The sequence below is a fragment of the Gymnodraco acuticeps genome, unplaced genomic scaffold, assembly GCF_902827175.1.
Source record: "Gymnodraco acuticeps unplaced genomic scaffold, fGymAcu1.1, whole genome shotgun sequence".
NCBI lineage: Eukaryota > Metazoa > Chordata > Actinopteri > Perciformes > Bathydraconidae > Gymnodraco > Gymnodraco acuticeps.
In genome coordinates, this window is record NW_022990299.1 from 451,938 (window position 1) to 473,395 (window position 21,458).

The following is a 21,458-nucleotide window of genomic DNA, read 5'->3' on the forward strand; positions in this document are numbered from 1 at the left end:
ATTCTGATGAAGGCCTGCTGCCATGCATCATTGATATCACAAGTGGCGAGCAAGAGAACGATATGTAAGGTGAAAATGTTTTTACGAGTGTGCAGAAGTGGGGCTGTTACTCATACGAAGGGTAGCAGAAATGTCTCTGTTAGTCCCCTGTGCCCGGGCCTTAATATCTACGCTTAGATTCATGCAAACAAGCTTGTGTGGAGGTTTGTGGCCTGCCGGGAGGACTGTCCGCACTACTGCGATAGGGCTCATAAAAGAGCGTCTTTTACTACGCTCTGCCACCTTCAGCACCTACAACAACATTGGTCCACGGCCTTGTTCAAACAGCACCGCCGCATTCCTCCTGTGCTCCCGAAACAAATTCGAAATGAACTCCATTTCCTCATCTTAATAAATCACGCAGTCTCTCAACCCCCAGGTACTCTGACTTTTTCTCCTCAGTGAAAAACTCCCAAGCTAAGATTGATCGCTGTCTTCTCTTGGCCATGTGCTTGTTTATGAGAGACGGTAACCACAGAATGCTTCACGCCGTCCGTCCAAAGAGGGTCAGGGTTTTTTTTTGCAATTTTTTTGTATTCACAGTGTAAGCGCGTTGAAGAAACAGCTTTTATCACTTACTGTACAGCAGTCGCACATATCGGACCCAAACCATGTGTTACTGGGTGCAGAAGTAAAAGGAAAGCATGGGGTGTGAATTTGTCTGTGTGTAAAGGCTACCCTGTCAGAGATTATGCTTAAAGGAGCCCTGTTGTCCACACCTATTTATCAGGTTGTGGATCACTCTGAAACCTTCCTGCTTCTCACCTGATGAAATGTAGAAGCAAAGTGAAGATGGAACAAGAGGAAACGGGAGTACTTTACTCGTATATAAAGCTTGTCTTTTTCAACCTTTTTTCTTTTATCTCTCCTTCTCTTTCCACCGTATCGCTGAGTGAACTCATTGTCCGTTTGTTTTAGAGGAGCGGCCTGCTGCTAAACACATTTGCCTGGAGAAATGAATTTCCAAAAGGCTTCGATGCGATTGTAGTGCCTGCCCAGAACGTCAGGCATGCGAGGAATCTCAAGCCCAGATCAAGCGCTCTCTCTAAAAGTCCACACAAAACACTGAAACGCAGAGCCGTGCACTTGTTACTCCAAAACTGATTTCTTGTCCAGTTTGTTGAAGACACTGATGCCAGTCAGTTCAAATTTAAGATGATGTAGTGCCCATGTAACAACCACTTAAATACTGGAGAATGGCATCAGAGACAGAAAGCAGAAAAAGAGACGGAAGGAAAACTGTAATAGAAGATAGAACATTTGGAAATGGATTTGGTGACTTCCTCGAAATCAAAACCAGTGTACACAACGTTCTGGCATATTTTTGTGTGTTCCTTAATATCAAAATTGAATTACTTTGCTCAGTCTGATTGAGCTTTACCATATCCACATGTTGGAGGGTTTGCTATTAAATCCAACCCATTGCCTCAGATTTCCCCCTGAGGATTTGATGGAAAGTCCAGCTGACTTGCAACAATACGTGGAAAAGGCTTCCTCACTTCTACTGTGTACCTATATTGAAGGTTTAATGTTCCGCCAAACTACAATGAAAAAACGTTCCTTTAATTGTTACATAATGACCTGTAACTGTAGAATACCCGTGACTTTGTCTTGTGAAATCAATTATCTTTGCTCCAAAGGCTTTTACTGCATCTATTGTTTTAATTGAATCTGAAATAAATGTTGACCCGTGGTAAATTGATTTATTATTTATTACATAACAAGAAGACTGAAATAATTTTTGAAGAGAAGAAAAAGGGAACATTAGAAGGTCTTAGAAGTACTGTTAGCGTGGTCTCCGCAAGAAAACTAAGATAACTATTTGTATGAAATAGATCCAAATAAAATATAAAGTTATCGAAATTAGGGATGTGGGCTTAGATACGGACAGTATACAGTACATCATAATAAATGAAAGAATATAGTGATAAACTGAAAGTAACTAATATATTCCAATATAATAAAAAGCACTGTTTGATATGTGACCCCTTTTTATCTCACCACTCTCATAGTAATGATATAACTAGTAATATAATCGTGGACCATTTGCAGTTGTACTCTTGTAAAATAGTTTAATGTATTTTTTTACTTTTATTTAAAGGGACAACTTACCTATTGAAAACTGTAGCTCTGAGATGAATATTCTAAAGTCTGAAAAACAATACAGATTTACCATGTTTTGCATTTGTCTTTTAGGACATAGTTGTTTGCCAGGTCGTTTCCCTCGCTAATGCGTAATGCCCCTTCTCTGGACATCTTTAAGTCAACCCTGAAAACTCATCTGTTTGAGATAGCCTTCCAACCTCAGTTACTCATCCCCCTGCACTCACAAACACAAGTTATTATCATTATTATGAATAATGGGGAGTCCGAAAAATTCCATTATCGGATGTGTAAGACCCATAAAAGATAATATATATATAAGGATATATTTCAGGTTTGCTGCTTACATTTAGATTTTCTTTTTTTTAATCAGTCTTTTTTGGGTCTCTTTTTGACTCGATATCCCACATAAATCTATTGGTGATAATGTATTGTTAGTGATTAAAGTTCATTAAAACACTTTATAAAGCCTGTATTGGGATACATACTGTACTATGTTCAATTTTAGAGCATACATTATGACTGGTCAAATTATGAGATGCACAGGTGTTCCTAATAACCCCAACGAGGTCAGTCACCAGAGAGTGGAAGACCTTCAGCATGGCAGCCTGTCTCTACACTGATTTAAGAGAGGTGCTGATGGACTCTGTGACTTCTTTAATATTCACATGTGCTTCTGTGTTTGTCCAGGACCCGCAGGAGTTGGCTTGAATGAGCTAAAGCGGAAACTGCTGATCTCAGACCCCCAGCACTTCAGTGTGACCATCCCACGTAAGTACCCTCCACTCCACATAATTAAATTAGTGTCTCCCAAGTGATGAAGTCATGTGTCTTCCCATCTTTCCTATCCATTTGTCTTCCACTTTTTTTTTTACGTAATGTGTCCTTCTAACAAAACACCATTTGGCCTTTTCCAAATGCTGCATTTATACCTGCTTATTAGAAAGACTGGTGCTTTGTGGGATATTCATTATGTTCCTACAAAAATAAAAAGATTTCAAATTATGTTGTATGATGTATGCAGGGGTGCCCAACCAGTCGATCGCGATCGACCGGTCGATCGCGGGGAGATTCCCAGTCGATCGCGAGATGTGTCTAAAAATAGAACAACAATATTCTGTTTTATCGTTAATGTCCTATATCATAATCTTCCTGTGCCAGAATAATGCACTTGAACGCATCAAAGCTTTCTGATTGGCCGGCGTGACCCCATGTGTCGGGGCGCGGCTGGTGGGCAGTGCAGTGTTGCCAACTTGGCATTTTCTCGTTAAATTTGGCGGATTTCCAAACCCTCCGGCGACTTATTTGTGTCAAAAGCGACTAACGACTAATCTAGCGATTTATAATGGTGTTATTAGCGACTTTTCTGGTGTTTGGAGACTCACATTGTTCTGCAGTTAACGAGCCGCGGGTGCTGCCGTGAGCCCCGCCTCCCTCCCATAGTACTCACAGGCGCTCAGACTGACAGTTGCCTGGCCGCAGCAGAGCTGCTGCTGCAGTCAGAGCAGAGAGGAGACAACCACACTCCCCCGCGTCGAGACTGCAAATGAATTGCGCATGCGCCAACTGCCAAGCCGTCCTGGTTTTGAGCGGGATTTAAATGTTGAATGTAAATGTTTCTTCACTCACTTTCACACTATAATAAATAACTGCCTTTGCTTTGCCTCACACAGCCTCAGTCACTCAATCACCTCGTCCACTGTGTGTGTGCCTCTCTGTGACAAGCTAAATCATCATGGCACAGTCTAAATTGTATTCTCAAAAATACAGAAAGGAGTGGGAATCAAACCCTGAGTATAAAGGATGGTTGAAGCCATTTATTGGAGATGACACACGGGCATACTGTCTTTATTGTAAGAGGGATTTCTATGCCAAACTGTCATGTTAAAACCCCAAAACATACTCAAAAGGCAAAGACATTTCTGATCTACTGTCGTCTGGATTTAACTCTGGTGGTTTCAAGTTTTGATCCTTGAAGGGTTGGGAACGTTTTTTGCCTACAGCTGCCATTACATGATATGCAAATTAGGCGATGACGTCATTTAGCGACTTCTGGCGACTTTTCGGACAGCCAATAGCTACTTTCCTTACTATGGAGTTGGCAACACTGGGGCAGTGGGCAGTGCACTAGTTCGCTAACGTTGTCCGTGTCAACAGGAGTTACAGTCCGCACACACACAAGACCGCAATTATGGCAGAAGCAAAAAAGCCCAAAATATATGATTTTCACTCCGAGTGGGAGGATGTTTATGTTTGTATCTATTCCAAGTCAAAGTCCATCTGTCTCATCTGCAATGCGAGCATGGCTTTATCGAAGAAGGGTCATTTAGGAGCGGCATTTCAAAACAGTGCACAAACGCGACGAGACGGAATTCCCTCCTAATTCTGCCCTACGCTCCAAAAGGGGAGGGGCCTGAAAGGACAGCTAAATGCACAGCAGTCCATTTTCACCAGGCCCAACAACAAGAGCAAGGCTGCTACCAGAGCATCTTATCGTGTCAGTCACGTTCTTGCCAAACACATGAAGTCTTTCAAAGACGGCAAAGTTGTGAAAGAAGCATTCCTGGAGGCTGCCGATGCGTAATAAAAATAACAGTAGCCTTTCAACAGGTTTTTGATATGATAAAAACTCAAGTTAGATACTGTTATTAATCAGCTGTAAATTTGAGTTTGTTTGAACTTATTCATTATAATTATTGTTCACAATGGTATAAGAATGCAAACTTAAATTGATTATAGTCTATTATCAATTCAGGTTAAGAAACTAGTGTTGCTTGCATCCTATTTTAAAGGCATTTATTTCTATACTCTACTAAAATGCAACAAAAAAAGGGTTTGATTCTATTAATTTTGTCTTTTTTATTGCACGTTGGCTGCAGATTCCTGTGTAGCTTCAGATCTGAGTTGTCTTATTAGTAAGCCTAATTTATACTTTTAAAGCAACACTATTTTTATATAATGGCAAAGAAAGGGTTCAGAGTCTTTTCTTTTTTTCCTGTGTCATATGTGGCAGCACTGTTCAATGTTTCTTGAAAACATTACCCACTGTAGTGACGTGTGAATAAACTCCAACTCTGTATCAACAACACTGTTGTGTAACTTCAGTTAAATACTTGTATGTGTGTAGATTAGAAAGAGGTAAGATAAAGGATCTGCAGTATTTTATGAAGTATTAATCGTACAAAGGTCAGTTTTATACAAGTAGAAGTGTGTATTTACCTGGTAGTAGGCTGTCAGTAATGGCTACGCCTCTCTATTTGGACTGGTAGATCTCGGCAGACTGGCAACTTTAAAAGTAGCTCTCGGTTCAAAAAAGGTTTGGCACCCCTGATGTATAGGATACATATAGCATAAAAGTTACATTTAGAAATGACAGAAGAAGAAATAGACTCAGCAGCACCCAAACCAAATATTGTCACTTTATGCTTTAAAGGGGCCCTTATGGGCTGTTTTCCCTCCAGAGAGAGTTTTTCTCCCTGAAACGCCTCCCTTGGACTCCTTTGTTTTTACGTCTGTGACATCACTACGTAACATTTGTGCTTCTATTGGCTAGTGCTCTGACACATTGTACGTGGTAGGCAAAGGGGCAGGACATCTCGTGGTTGACCAATCCCAACAGAGCCGGCCAGCTAACCAATCAGAGCAGACCGTCACCCTCTGGTTTCAGACAGAGGGTGAAAAGAGGTGCTGCAGCACAGGGACTATGAGAAAAATAAAGCACTTTTTGAACATGTATACAGTACATGTCACGGTAGAGGCACAAAATACAAATATATAACCTGGAAATTAGCATAATAGTGTTAATTTCTGCTCAGATTTTTATTTTATCTCTATTCTATACCTAGGACAGAACATAAGAAGCAAGTGAAGAAGCAAACATTATTTTGATATCGCACCCAGAAATACTGTACATTTTTGAAAATGTTATTCTTTGGTATTGTTGCTGTTATTTAAATAATAGGTTTTCACAAGGCCACCTAGACATTCAGGCAAAAACCTTTATCACCAAGATTTAGTTTTCTGCTTGGTAGACTTTTGGAGTGAGCTCTCACTCTAACTGATGCGATCTCAGGACAACTTACTGTAAACATCGAGGTTCTCAGAATGATAGAATAAGATGGTGTTTTTGAGCTGCGGGTGTCTAGAGTAAGGACCCTTCTCAAACATTAAATAGCTCACACTACAGCTCTATTCTCATGTGGATAAGTGGTCTCCCTCTCTCAATCTATGTCCCTTAGAAGCTTCTTGTACACCTATCCACTGAAACAAAAATATTCTTTAAGAAATGTATAGCCCACGATCAAATTCCAACGACAAAGAGTTTTAGCAACAAATCATAATAACCGCTTTAGGTGAAGGACGTTTAGCTTAATGATAATAATAATAATAATAATAATAGATTGGATTTATATAGCGCCTTTCATGGGACCCAAGGTCGCTTTACAAAGAAAAACAGGAGTACAAACAAACAAACAAAAACTAAAAGTCAGACAGACAGACACTCAGACAGACAAAACAACAAATCAATTAAGGGCCAAAGGCCTTGGCAAACAGATGGGACTTGAGGGCCTTCACAATGTGTGACAGTGCTTGTGCTGTTAGAGCGATGGCGGTCCAGTCTGAGACACACACACACTCGTACACATTGTATTAACACTCAGGGTACGGCAGCTCCTCTCGAGGCCCAGGCGGTAGTTTTCTCCTCCTCGTGTAATTGTCATCTTTTCACAGTCTGCCCGACAAGCTCCGAATGATGGAGGAAACTGAGTTTTTCTATCTCCTGAAGACATGCTATTCCACTGCTTCATGAATTGGTACCAAGCTACTCGCTCTACTTTCTTTCTCAGCCTATTTATCACTTTTTTGTTGTCGTTTTCTGTCTCTTTCCTCCACTGCCTCCTCCCTGTTTCTCCTTTTAAGGACCCAACGACAGCGTGCTAAAATTCTGAGAGCAATCCAAACTAATAACTTTCCAAACCGAGCTTTTATATTTATTTGACGTCCTCAAGCCAAAACGCTGGGACAAATACATCTATTTGAGTTCTACATTTAAGCAGGGTAATAGCGTAGTTACCACCTACTGTAGGGCTTGTAGGGAAACTGCGACATGACTTTGAGGAAATATCGCACCACTAATATAAATGTTCCTGTTTGTTACATGCCGTGTGGCAGAAATGATGTGTCCCTACCGAAGTCTGACACTTGAAATGTCCCTGGTATTAAAATCCCATCCGTTGGGCCGTATTTCCACAAGGCATGTTAATTGTTCTCAAATGTGACCTGTGATGCTGTGTTTAATAGAGCCCAGACAGCCTGATGCTGACGATAGAAGACGTATGGCACAAGTCCTGGCTCTCAATGAGAGGAAAGAGATTCGGAAAGTATCTGCCTCCTCTTTAGTGTATGATTGCTGCCAATAGACACATGGATGTGTTTAACACTTGCTGTTGTTTCAGATTAAGCCTGAAAGCGTTATCCCTTTTTGGTCATTTGAAAACCGGAGCTTTGGAGACCACCGGCTTGTGGCTCTGGTTGAATTTCTTTCTCTGCTTGTCGCTGTAAAACGTAAACCAGCCGTCTCCGAAACACATTGCAATAAGCCATTAGAGTTGGGGGTTGAACATTTTGAATTAAATCCAAGTTTACTGATATTTTCCATGATTTTGAAATGAACTGATGCGCATTCTTTTGTTGCACTGTAATTATTTGCTGTGCCACAAAACAGATGCCAAAACAATGCATGGTGGATGGTGTTAGTCAAACTACCCAAGGTGCTGTTTGGCTGCATCTGACACATTTCTGAACAGGAGATATAAGTATCTACAGACAAGAATATTTTCTATTTATTATCATGTTTTTCCTACTGTTGTCTACGGCTCATTGATCTTCTTCGGTGTCCTCCCAAACCCCAGTCGGATTTATGAGTGTCTTTCCTTCTCGAACAAGTGACACACTTTGTAAATCACAAAGTGGTTTTCCATAAACCCTGTAGATCAGTCTGGACCCTGTAAAGGAAAAGCTCTAGCCCACTAAGATGGCTTACTTAAACACACACTGACAAGAAGAACAACTCGGTCAGAGGGAGAGTAGAGCAGTTGGCAGTTTTGGTTGCAGGTGATAAAAATGTAATAGTTTGTTTTGGAGCTTGTTGGAGTTTCTGACGGGTGTACACCCTCCCCTCTGACCTTTGAAGCACTGAAAGGAGCTGTAGTGCGAGTCAACAACGTGACCTTTACAAATCCTCCAGCGCTGCCTGTCCACGTGCCGCCTCCACTGCTCATTTTACAGCGAGGCTTTACAGTTTATGGCCAAGTAAATGTAGAGACTTGATGTTAATGAGAGCTCCCAAACTCAATTACCTTCCAGCGGCTAACGGTGGCGGCTAACGCGACTGCTTCTGTTACTGCAGCCACATTACAAGAGACACAGTTAATAAGACAGAGTTAACCTCTGCAGAATGTCACTTAAGTGTCTGCGTTTAGTGCTGCAGCGCTATAGGTTGTGTATTTTATGGTGTTATTACACAATAATATATACAAGGGTTGGCATGGCGCAGCGTGCTGTGTTTCAGACTTCCAGCGATGTTAATAAGGGGCTGAGTTCAGATGCTTCCAGCCCCAACAGTGAGTCACATAGTCTGGGTTTTAAGTAATCACTCTTTTTTTCTTCTCCTCTCTCTCAGACACCAGTCGGGCCAAGAAGAATCAGGAGAGCGACGGCGTGGAGTACCACTTCATCTCCAAACATCTCTTTGACACGGATATACAAAATAACAAGTAGGCACAACTGTGCATGGTAGAGTAAAGGAAAACATGAGCACTCCACCTAACTAAATGTTTAGCCACCAGATTTTAACTTGAGACAATATAAAAATACTTCAGATATTCCTTTTTCCAACACTTTTAAAAGGTAAAACCTTACGCCGCTACACTTTGTTAGTACTACATTTCCAATATAGACAGTGCACACATGTCTATGAAAATCAGGTCGCATAAATCCTCCTATTTATGCAATTGTTATTCCCTACTGCAAATATATCCACTTAAAGGTGGGGTATGTAATTTATTTCAGAAACACTTTTTGTTATATTCCATGGAATGCTCTTAACATCCCGATAGCAATGAATATATTAAATGCTTTGAATACATTAAATGCTTTGACAATAAATACTATCTGTGGAAGCCGTAGCTCTGTAAAAAGCACGACCAATCATTTTAGCTGGATGGCCTACCTGCCTGTCAGCCTTCCACACAAACTTATCTCGTGCCCTCATTGGTCATGTTCGCGTTTGTGTGTGTTGGAGGAGGGGCTCTGTAAGGAAGTAGCAGATTTTTTCCGGTTGTGTATTTTCAAATTCTAGCGCACTCGAGCTGGTTTCTCCAAAATTACATGCCCCACCTTTAAGTACTTTTTATGTTGTATTAAGACTATTCACTAACTTTGCTACTGTTATTTATCCTGTAGTATTACTACTATTCCTCTAATACAGCCCTGTTCTTCATAGGCAGGTCAGATTGTTCCAGAAGGCTTTTTTTCACTTTTGTGAATTTTACTATATATCTGGACCTTTGAACAACAATGTTTGGCATGTTTTCTTTAAAATTGCCTGAGACCAAAAAAGGATCTTTAGTGACTATGTTCCTCAGCTAAAGGATGAATTGACACATCTCCGAGCCCTAATCACATTAGAAAGAATAAGATGTATTAACATGCACATGGAACATGTGTACAAATATAGGTTTTTTTACTTTTAAGTTAAGAATATGTGCGATTTGAGACCTGTCACCCCAGTGAAAACAACAGAGTCCCTCCCTATCTGCTCTGGACCACTGGAGGAAGTGCAGCAGCCGGACTGGTCCTGTACTCGCTGCTCTGCGGCCTCCCTGCTGTCGTCCGTGTCTCTGTAACTGAGAGTGAGCTGGTGTTGACAGGGCCGGGTCCTGTGTCGGTAACAGATCTCCAGACAGTGGCCCCAAGCCCTCCTGTCTTTGCTTCCTCCTTTCCTCAGGCGCTCTCTGTAAACGCAGCCACACCACGGGGCCCGCCTTGACATTTGTGGCCAACAAATTGAAATGCAAGTTGTTAATAGTCCTGAGAATGATGGATGCCTTTCTGCTGGTCTCACACAAGCTGGAAAGGGAGGAGAAGATACATTGTAGGGTGCAGATACAAAACATTTATGCACGCAAACACAATGCAGATGACATGGAGGGAAGCCTGTGGTGGTGAGGGCATATAGAGTGTCAGAGCATGCACAGGGAAGAGGGGAAAGGGGGGGCTGTATATTTAGGCCATGTTGCGGTGCAGGTCAAGGCATGCGATGCTTTTTAGGGAGTCGGAGGGGTGATTGACAGAGCTGTGATGTGGGGTGGATGCGTGGGACACTCCACGTTAAAATTACAAGGCAGCAAAGTAGACGAGGAGTGAAATGAACTTGTTTGCGTTATGCCTCATCGCATGCAGCAGAAACAATGCAGAAATAAAAGGTCTCGGAATTGGAACCACAACAATGTGTGTTTAGCTTGAACAACTTTCCCAAGGGAAGCCCTGTTCAGTGTCAAAATGGCAACAGTACATACTATAGCCAAACCTATCTTGGCATGCTTTACTGTAATCTATATACCTTATATATTTGACAACTAACAGCGCAGAATTCTGTATGGTGTGAGTTTTTAAACGCAGGCTACTGTAAGCTCTTAAATTATTTTCCCCATAACCGAACATAGGTTTGTCAGAGACTTAATCCTACTCTCTTTAAAAAAAAAAGCTGAGTAAAACTTTCTTACATGGGCAATTACCATAAAACGTTCTTTTTACATCAGTCATTCTGTCCGACGCTAGTCATGAGCAGACTGCAAGCATACCACATACTCCTATTAGCTTCAAATTCTTTCCACGTAGTTACTCTCCTCGCAGCCTTTTTTCCTCCATGTTTTCAGCTAAAAATACACCAGTGGCTTTTTTCCTCATGACAGCTGATTTGTGAGAAAAGGGGAAGATTATCTGGTGGAGAAGTGTTTGTTTACTCGCGCACACAGTTACTAAAACCCTTGTGGATTAAAGGAGGGTAGAGTTTGGCATTCAGGGGCTTTGTGGTCTTTCTAGAACAAACAGGTGTTACTGATTGAAAGTGTTGCGTAGGAGATTATAAAAGAACACACTCCATACAAAACGTCTGGTTTTTAAGTTCAGAATCTTCTGTCCGCGGTTGAAAGAGTAATCCTGCGGTCTCGGTGGATTTGTAGGGTTTTTATATATCATTATTTCTCAAATGAATCTCCGGAGTGTGCTGACACCAGATTAGCATGAGATTCTAATGTTACTCCCGAGGGGCATTAGTGTTGCATTACATACTAATCCGTGCCCAAAAATTGTGTTTTCCTTTCTTGACAATGTCCTCTTTTCTCCCTTTCAATGTCTTTCACCTCTCAGGTTCATCGAGTATGGCGAGTTCAAAGGGAACTACTACGGGACAGGCCTAGACTCGATACGATCCATCCTGTCCAAGAACAAAGTGTGCCTATTGGATGTCCAGCCCCATGTAAGTGACACAAACCCTTTCGCACCATCCCATCATCCCTCATTTTCATTTATTTTCACCTCTGCCCCTATCAAAGCAAATCCCTCCCATCCCTGGATTTTCCTTAGGCCTTGGCTCCTTTCTAGTTTACCAAAGTGGGTTATAAAGGGGGCATTCTGAGGGAGCAATTACCGCTAATTTCCTCTATTTGAAGATTTCCTCTTGGGCTTATGTGTCTTGGGTGGTGGCGATCAGACCCCACACAAATGGCACGATTCCCATTAGTCCAGGGCCGGGCCCCCGTATCGCGCTGCCTCTGCCCCACCGGCTCCTCTCTGTTTGTTTTCGCTCAGTGGATAATGGCAGGCGTAAATACACCATTATATAGATTAGCCTGGCAGCTTCTCAAACCACCTTGGCCTGAGCAGCAATGAGAGTCAGCCCTGGGCTAAAGTGTGTGGGAGAGTGAGTCTGCGGAAGCTCATGTGGGCGTATGTACATATATATGAGGGGCCGTACAGGCCATAATTCATACTGGTCCTCTCACGCACATACATTCTCCTTTTACATACATATATTTTCACTCTTACATACATACATTCTCCTTTTACATACATATATTTTCACTCTTACATACATACATTCTCCTTTTACATACATATATTTTCACTCTTACATACATACATTCTCCTTTTACATACATATATTTTATAATATGCATGTCTGAAGAGAATATATGTATGCAAGAGAAGAATGTATGTATGTGTGAAGACAATATATGTATGCAAGTGAAGAATGTATGTATGTGTGAAGACAATATATGTATGTGAGAGAAGAATGTATGTATGTGAGAGAGAAAGTATAGTGGAAACGGAAGGAGTATGGTTGAAACAGAAGGCAGGTCATTCTTGCGCTGTGATTGGCTCAGAAGGTCGAGCGGGGCGGGCTCATGTTCAGAACTTCTGATTGATTGATTGATTGATTGAAAAGTTTATTAACAGCTTGTATATTGGGTACAGTACAGTACAGCTCAAAACATACAATTGTTAAGTGGATGCAGACCAGAGAAAGACTTTCGTCTTGTTTACATCAGGGTCCCCCATTTCCAATTCATCATGTCATTTAAGACATATAAGACATATTTGACATACAGATGGCTTATTCAAATCAACATGATGGAGGGAGAGGGTTAGGGTTAGATGACTCCGTATATCTACGGACCACTTGTTTTTCTTTATTAAACAAGTAAACGGAAGAGTGTATGTATGTAAGAGTGAAAATATATGTATGTAAAGGAGAATGTATGTATGTAAGAGTGAAAATGTATGTATGTAAAAGGAGAATGTATGTATGAAAGAGTGAAAATATATGTATGTAAAAGGAGAATGTATGTATGTAAGAGTGAAAGTATATGTATGTAAAAGGAGAATGTATGTATTTAAGAGTGAAAATGTATGTATGTAAAAGGAGAATGTATGTATGTAAGAGTGAAAATGTATGTATGTAAAAGGAGAATGTATGTGCGTGAGAGGACCAGTATGAATTACGGCCTGTACGGCCCCTCATACATATACGTATGTGCTTTATTTTGTTTTTGGCATACATCTGTTGTGTTGTGCAAGGCCGTTCTCCATCGTGACTCACGGGTCAGATCAGTGGCAGTGTCAAAGTGTGTTATTGCCCCCATGCTGGCTTTTCTTCTGCTGCCCCTCCTTTGGCTTTTTATCCATCTTCCTATCAGTTGTGGGTTTGGACCCACTGCCTATTAGCACTGTGGGAAGCCCTGATCGTGGTTTCAGAACCAGGGGAGAGCCTGAAGCCTGACGCCACCACTAACCACCTCTCTACCTCTTGAGAACCAGATTGGCGGTGTTGTGTCGTGCAATTGTCCCCAGAAAAAAGAGACAAGAAGGCAGGGCAGATGTGGACAGGAATGTATCTTCTAAAAGAAACACATGTGCTACAAAACCAGAGGCCTGCTGTTAGCCTCACCCGCCCCTACATTGAACAAGTGGTTGCCATTCCTTTTGGCTTTTAATTCTCTAAAACACAACTACCCAGTGTCATGAGATGTGACCAGAAAGGCTAAACTGTTTATTTTTTCAGATGTATTTTAAAAAATCCTTTTTATCATCTGATTAGTCTCTACCCTCTAGTTTTGGAGCCACTGCATTAAATAAACTACTCGTCTGCCCCTACTTCAATCAGCTCATGATTATAAGGTTGATAAAGGTTTATTCACTTACTCTCCGTTTGCTTTTACACTCCATATTATTTCCCTGTTTCCTCTCTTCAGACCATAAAACACCTGCGGACGGCGGAGTTCAAACCCTTTGTGGTGTTTGTGAAGCCTCCGAGGATCGAGAGATTGAAGGAGACCAGACAAAGCGCAAAAATGATATCAGGCAAGGACGACAAAGGAACTGCCAAGTCATTCACGGTAAGAGAAGAAACAAGGAGAATGTGTAATCCTCACACTGAATTTCTCAACGTAATATCTTGTTTAGAGTCATTTAAAGTGTCGAGCGTAACAGATGGGTCAGTTTTTCCTTGATTTAGCCCATCACAGGAAATCAATGATATATACTTCTCAGTGTGTGTTGCCCTGCTTGTGCTCCCAAACTGGATTTAACTATTTGTTAATGTTATTTATGTGTGATGAGGTCATCCTTTACACACCTTTATCCTGCTACGACGCAGATGAAACCAATTAACCATTGTACGATGCGGCTGTCAAGTCGCCGGGTGGGGTGGGGGGGGGGGGGGGTGTGATGGTTTTCCCAGCTCCATCGCCTGCGGTGAGCGCGTGTCTCGCTCGCCACAGGCAGCGCTAAGGCCAAGACTTGGGTCAGCAACACACTGTGGATGGCCCGACGGGACACCATGGGGGAGAGTGAAGCTGAGAGGCTGTCAGAAGGGGAACAGTGGAGAGGGGGGCGGGGGGTGGTGTGAGCTGTTCTGCAGGTGTAGATCCAATATGGTGCACAGCTGGAGTTTAATCAATGATTTATATATTTCTTCATTGAAAATAATGTAATGTATTAAGACATGGTATTTATTTAACGCTTTTCCATTACATTACATGTTACTTATTAGACATGTAATACATTCAATACTGTGGACAATACCCACAGGAGCTATATGGGGTGAAGTGTCTTGCCCAAGGACACAGAGGGTGTCCTCAATGTCGAGGATGGCTGCTCCAGAGCCACTATTTCAAGCATACTACGTCATCGAGTGCCGCCGAAGGATTGTTCCAATGTCCAGCATACTTGGAATTCTACCGAGGCCGGCGTACTTCATAGCGAGAAATTTCGAGGCTGCACATGTGTGGACTCCGCGGTCTTAAAATCCCCACAATGCTTTGCGCACGGACCAATTTCCAAATCTTTGGCGGAAATAGCGCTCCATTTAAGGCGGGGCCTCTCATATGACGCACACCTGTTAGCCGGTTCCACAATTTTTAGTCTTCCAAGGCTGGAAAGGATTCTTGCATCGCTTCTGAAGCAAGTGACTCGGAAGACATGTGCTACCAAGCAAGCGTCCTCGACATTGAGAAACACCCAAAGACATGTTCACTTCAGTGGGGGTCAATTAGCGAACATCAGCGCACTAGTCCACTGAGCCACAGCTGCATCTATTCTTTCCTACTTTTTAATATTCATCCTCTGTTCTTACCCCATTCTTACACAAAAATACTCGCCAAACCGTAATAAATACTTACTAAGTTTACAAACTTGATTTGGAAAATGAAGTTCAATAATCAACAACTTTAAAGATTATATACACTAAATCTTAGGGAGTGAAAAATACATCCTATCCTGAAAAGATAAAGGAAAAATATTTTTAAGTTTTATTGAGATCAATGTATAGTTATTTGGGCTTTCCCCGAGTCACCCTCCCCATAATGTGTTGCTTTCATTTGGACATTTTAGTTCACTCTCAAACCTTTAAAAACTTCTACAAAGTCAGCTGGCATTAGTCCAATATAGTGAAATATCATTTTTCCTCTGTCTGCTCCTCACTTCCCAGCAGGGTTCCAGAGAACAATGAGCATGGTGATTCCTATCAATCCGTACTGTAGCTGTACTCACTGTCCGTTTATTACCTTCTGCTCTCTCAAATAATACAAATACACGGCTGTAAAACTGTGTGACAAGCAGGCATACTTCAAGGGGGAAAAAAACTGGTTTTGTGTAAATGTTCATGTACACTGACAGGACGTAAGCCACCTCAGATTTGCTATAAAAGGCTCTGAAAGAGGAGCTGTTGTTAGGTGAGTTGTCTCAGACATATTCTGTCCTCTGCCAGCTGTATATTCTGTCAGAGAGACGGGTCTGCTTTAATGATAAAAACTGAGGAACACTCGGATCATTGTTTCAGCCGAGCAGTCTGACTTTAGCCCCATTGTTTGAGCTGGAAACGATTCAAAGTGGCTTTTTTTGAAAAGGAGTGTAAGCACAATTTAGAAACAACCAAAAACTGTCTGATTAAATGCTTAATTCAGGCTTAGTGCAGAGAATCACACATCTGAATACTCTGCAATCATTTTTAAATGATTTATTGGGATCTGCTTGGTTTTTTCTAAAGAAGACAGGTGTGTTTCATTGGGATCAATGAAGCAAGTTTCCCGCTGGGGTCGAAGTGTGTGTGGCTCCTTTAAAAGATGGCACCAGAGGCTGACACACGCCGTTCTCCTGAGCCACATTTTCCACTCGACAGAATTTACGGAAAAACGAAGGCTGTAAAATCAAATATATATTAGATAAAAAGAAAACCATAAAATCCTGATTAAAAACCTGCAGTTTACGCATGGACAAACATCAGTGGTAAAAGGAGCGCTAATAACCTCATATTGTGGAGAAAACATGTTATTTATCTGTGCTGGATAAGTACTTTAACACACAAGACGCTAAATCATCTACTGTGGAAATTAAGCAATCTAATGGCAGTGGGTATAAATGAGCTCGAGTTTGGCCCTCGAGAAGTGGCATCAGCTCAAACTACCCTCTGAGGAGAGCGATCCAGCACGGATGAGCTGACGCCAAAGAATATCTACTCCCTGCTTCTTGCCCAGCTTTCCATTCGCCTCTATTACCTTCATTATATCCATTCCTCCGCCCCTTTATTTCGACTACATCGATCTTATTATTCTCCTCCTCTGTTTCTTGATTCTCTTTCCATGTCTCTGCCCAGCTCGCTGTCCCTAAAGCGGCATCCTGCTGTGATTAATGTTATTTTTACCTGGAATGGCCTAACTAGAGACAGACGTCCCTCGTGGACATGGAAACATTAACACAAAGCAGCGCAAAGTCTCCCGAGTTCATGTAGCTGCAAGGACAGGTCAGAGGGGCTGTCTTCCTGGCGATGGACACAGTGGTCATTTGTTAGTCCAATGGTGGAAGTCCTGCACGGACTTCGGTCCAGCTGAGAGAGACAAAATAATCCCGCTGTGGAACAATTTTTTCCACAGATCTACAAACCTTATGAGCTTAAAACTATCATATGTTCCTCCCAAAAGACAATAGAGTATGAGATGTCGTCCACAGACCTCCGTTTGAATGTCAACGCAAGTGAGTGTTTATATTTAGCCGTGCAGCTGATCCATAATGAAGCGGAAAACCACCAGAAACCTTCTAAAGTAACTCCTGGCTGGAAGAAGCGTCTCAAAAAAGGACTTTTAAACTTTAACTAGACCGTGTTTATGTGCGTACACATTGTATGCACACTCAGCCTGTTTGTGGGTGTGTGGGCACATATACAGTTTGTGTGTGTATTTAGGTTCCTGTGCATGAATGTGCATCTGTGTGTTTTTATATTTGTGTGTCTGGCACAGGGATTCAATATAAAACCATATCTGTGCAGAAATCTAAAGTTGAGTTTTCCCAGTAAAAACATGAGGCTAATTCGGGGCGGCCACTTTAGCCAGGGCCCACACAGCTGAGACCAGAAAGCCTCAGAGGGCCATCGTGGAGAGAGACCTGCATGGAGCCCCAGATAGGCAATGTTTACTCCCACCCTGATAAAAATATGTTATTTGGCAATCCCTCGCAGTTATATGGTTTTATTATTTACACTGCGTAGCTGATGTGCATATTGACCTGAAAAACCCAGTATGTGTCATCCCTCAGTCACTATCTCTACAGCCTTTCTTATCCAATATTCAGATACTACTTTACAGTGAAAGGAACAACCATTTATATCGTTTTTCCTTTCCTAGTTAAATGAAAGTTTCAAGACATGCTAGTGGTAATACTGTAGCTATCGGTCCGGTTTTAGTCCCAGTTTATCTGTCATTATTATCTATAGACGTAGCCCGCTGTGTAGCAGCTTCACATGGTCCTGACAGTGCAACTACATCACCGCAAGCTGTCATTTCCCCTTTGCGCATATAAAATCCAGACCTGCAATAATGTATGTTTTTAAATGTTTGCCTTTTGAAAACGATGGTTATTCTTATTTTGAGTATATTTTCTTTTCTTTGTGAATTGGATAAATGTTTAAGGAAATTATTAAAATTCCTTGAGGTCACGTCGTTGCACAGGGAGGTTTTAGTACGTGGTCGGTGCCAGGGTTCATGTGTGGATACCATGTCTCTGAGAGGTTATAACGGGTTCTGTACGGGCCACTTTGCTTATTTGCGTGTTCAAGGCCGTGTAATTTGTGTTTACAGTATGTGGATATGTCTCCCCTCTTGTTTACTGTGGCCAGTGCTTTCTGTTCGCAGCAGATGAACTGTTTTGTCTTTCCCTTGTGCATCTCATCTCATTTTAGGTAAGCTTCCACTGTATATATGTGCCAGATTTGCTCCAGTTTGCAACTCTTACAACCTCAGAACCAGTGCCTGGATACGGTTCCAGTTACCTGCTGTGCGGGCTGAGGCTGGAAAAAGGAGTCTTTTTTTATTATGGTCCTTGGTCTTGGAATGACCTTCAATCAAGCCTCAAACTGATGGCACTTGTCCCTATAGCCTGTTTTAAATTGAAGTAGTCTGAGGTCCTTACCACCAGCTGCTCTTGCAGTAATAAGTAGTGTACCTTTCTTACTGTCCCAAATGTGCACAATGTAGTGACTGCTTTTCGTCTTTTGTTTACTTAGTTGTGTTCTCTGTATTTTACATGTCTGTGTTATGTGTAATAATGTGTAACGTTGCTGCCTTCTTGGCCAGGTCAGCATTGTAAATGAGATTTTATCTCAATGCTGTTATCTGGTTAAATAAAGGTTAAATAAATCTCTGCTTTTATCACCTCCTCAAAATCTTCATCTCTCTGTACTCACATGCAGGACGAGGACTTCCAGGAGATGCTGAACACTGCGCAGACGCTGGAGACTCAACATGGCCACCTGTTTGAGAAGGTTATAGTCAACGATGACCTCTCGGCGGCCTTTAGCGAGCTGCGGTTGGCGCTAAAGAAAGTGGAGACCGAGACTCACTGGGTTCCGGTTAGCTGGACTCACTCCTGAGATCCACACAAAAAGAAAAGGGAAGGGCTTTGACAATAATATGCAGGTTTTTTATATCTTTCTATGTCTGCTGCAGCTGGTGTTGGGGGAATAACGGGAATAAAACAAGGCCAGATGGCTTCGTCGCCATACCTGAGCATCACAGAGCTAAAAATAATCTTTTAGCCTGAGATCAGGTTGGGTTTAGACCTCAGCTGTGGTCTGGATACGGATCTCCAGGTCTGACCAGATCTGACAGAGCTGAGGGTAAGGGCGTACGTCCAGAATATGGGTTCTCGACAATGATCTGGGTCTCAGTCTGTGCCACAAGAGTTGGAGCTCCATGTGGAACGAGCTTGGACCGCCAGCACATCAGAAACAGCCTCAACCAGGTCTCCATTTTTAGAGTGTTTATAACATTAGACCATTAGAAACCAAAGGGATTGACTTCTTTCTTCTTGGTGGACAACTGACATGCATTATGTCTGTCAAAGAACACAACCGCTGAGGGGAAAAGAGGGAGAAAAAGGAAAACACCTTCTGTCTTATATTTCTGTGCTTCTATAATGCTTCCTTGACTGTTACTCCAAACTAAATATTATCAGGTACACTCGAGAATGGGCAGTAAAGTATAATTTTATTTAAGAGATTTTAATATATTTTCTAATACCCTCCGGGTGTTTTTTGCCTACATTTTATATACATATCTTGTAAAGTAACCTGATCTTAAAAATAGCAACATCTCTGACAGCTTATTACACCAGAGGCGTAACATCTTTCAGTAAACTGTTTGATTTCATAACCCTGGTCTGTACTTTCTCCCTACAAAGCACACAAAGAGCCATTTTATTTAGGTGTTATTCCATTTAGAAACGTTTTGCAAATGAAGGTGCCCAGCATAACAGCTTTGCCATTTAATGTCCCAGAACTGGACATTTTTGGCTGTCTGCTTAAGAAAATGGTCACAATTGTGTTTTATTAGGGTGGAGTCTGTATTTTTATTCACATAAAAAGGGCTTCAGCAAGGCTGCTAATAGAAGGTCCAAAGCACACTTCCAGGGTTTTAATTAAATGCTAAGTAAGCCTAGCTGCTACTGACTTTATGAGCATTAGAAGTTTATTGCTAATTCTAGTCTCCTATTTCCAGCCTAACTTATTAATTTTTTACTCATAGCTTCTCTTTTTTAACTTCATTTTCAAAGAAGCTAGACATTAATCCTGGCTTTACTTTAATCATTAACAATGTTAGAGCCCTGCTAGAAACATTTTACACTCTAAAGGATTTTTTTGTTAACTAATTTACTTTCTTGCAGATAAAGATTGTTACCACTTCATGTATACATATTATATATGGACCTAGAGTCAAGAGACAATTAGCCTAGCTTAGCTTAGTTTAGCGTTAAACTGGAAATGGAGAAAAACAGTTAGCCTGGCTCTTTCTTGTGTTCAAAAATATGTAGCACCTTTCAGGTTGCGGTTAAATATACTTGTTTCTGTTTGTGAAGAACATGTAATGTTCATTTAGAAGTTTTAAAGGTGCTCATTCACGTTTTCTTTTTACTTCAGAGTATAAGTTTCACAATGCTTTGTCGATGCTAAGCTAAGCTAATTATCTTCTGGCTCTGGCTCCATACTTAACATACAGACATGAGTAGTATAGAATCTTCTTGGCAAGAAAGCCAATATGTGTATTTCTCACAACATAAAACTATTCCTGTAGTTATGTTTTTTTAAAGAGTTTTTTAAAGAGTCCAGCTCAGGTTGCATCACCCAAATGTATTTGGTCTTCTATTCTTCCTTTAACTCACATAAAAAGGGCTACTTTAATATTTATAAATAAATGTGTCCATTTTTTAAAAGGGTAATAGGAGTGTTAATGTTCAGTAATGATATTTTAGCACCCCTCATTTTTCCTCTCGTGTTTTATAGATTTTTAGCATCACATTAGGTTCCCTTTTAATGTATAATTGTACTTGCTCACCCATGCATATCTCAGCCCTCTGGCATGTTCTTTATAGATCAGAATCAGATATGTACAGTCTCCAGAAAATATTTGTAATTTGTTGCTGTAAATGAAATGCTGTTGTATGAATTTGCATTGTTCTTGATAACGGCTACATTTTATATTAAAGAATATCCAACTAAACTTGTATTTCTAAGGTGTCAACTGAATTGCTGTCTTCAACTGGGCAAATATTGAGAGCAGTGATGTGTGAAGTGGAAAAATGTTCCAGTGTTCCTGGGATTTGTGCCATTGGGTGCCATTCACATCTCTCTTTGTTCAGTTTTGGGAAGAATATTCCAGCCACATCTTTCAGCTGCCGCTACAGAAGAGTGCACAGTTGTGCAAACA

At 41.3% G+C, this 21,458-nt stretch overlaps 1 protein-coding gene across 1 annotated transcript in view; it reads left to right on the top strand.

The window, feature by feature from the left end:
* The window catches only part of LOC117550228 (MAGUK p55 subfamily member 7-like), a 140,177-nt gene extending 118,926 nt beyond the window's left edge, over positions 1-21,251 (top strand). The window contains 5 exon segments of the mRNA XM_034222613.1: positions 2,833-2,913; positions 8,825-8,918; positions 11,575-11,683; positions 13,959-14,102; positions 18,947-21,251. Coding sequence (XP_034078504.1) covers positions 2,833-2,913; positions 8,825-8,918; positions 11,575-11,683; positions 13,959-14,102; positions 18,947-19,126 — 608 coding nt within the window. The 3' untranslated portion in view covers positions 19,127-21,251.
* Positions 21,252-21,458: the final 207 nt, after the last annotated feature.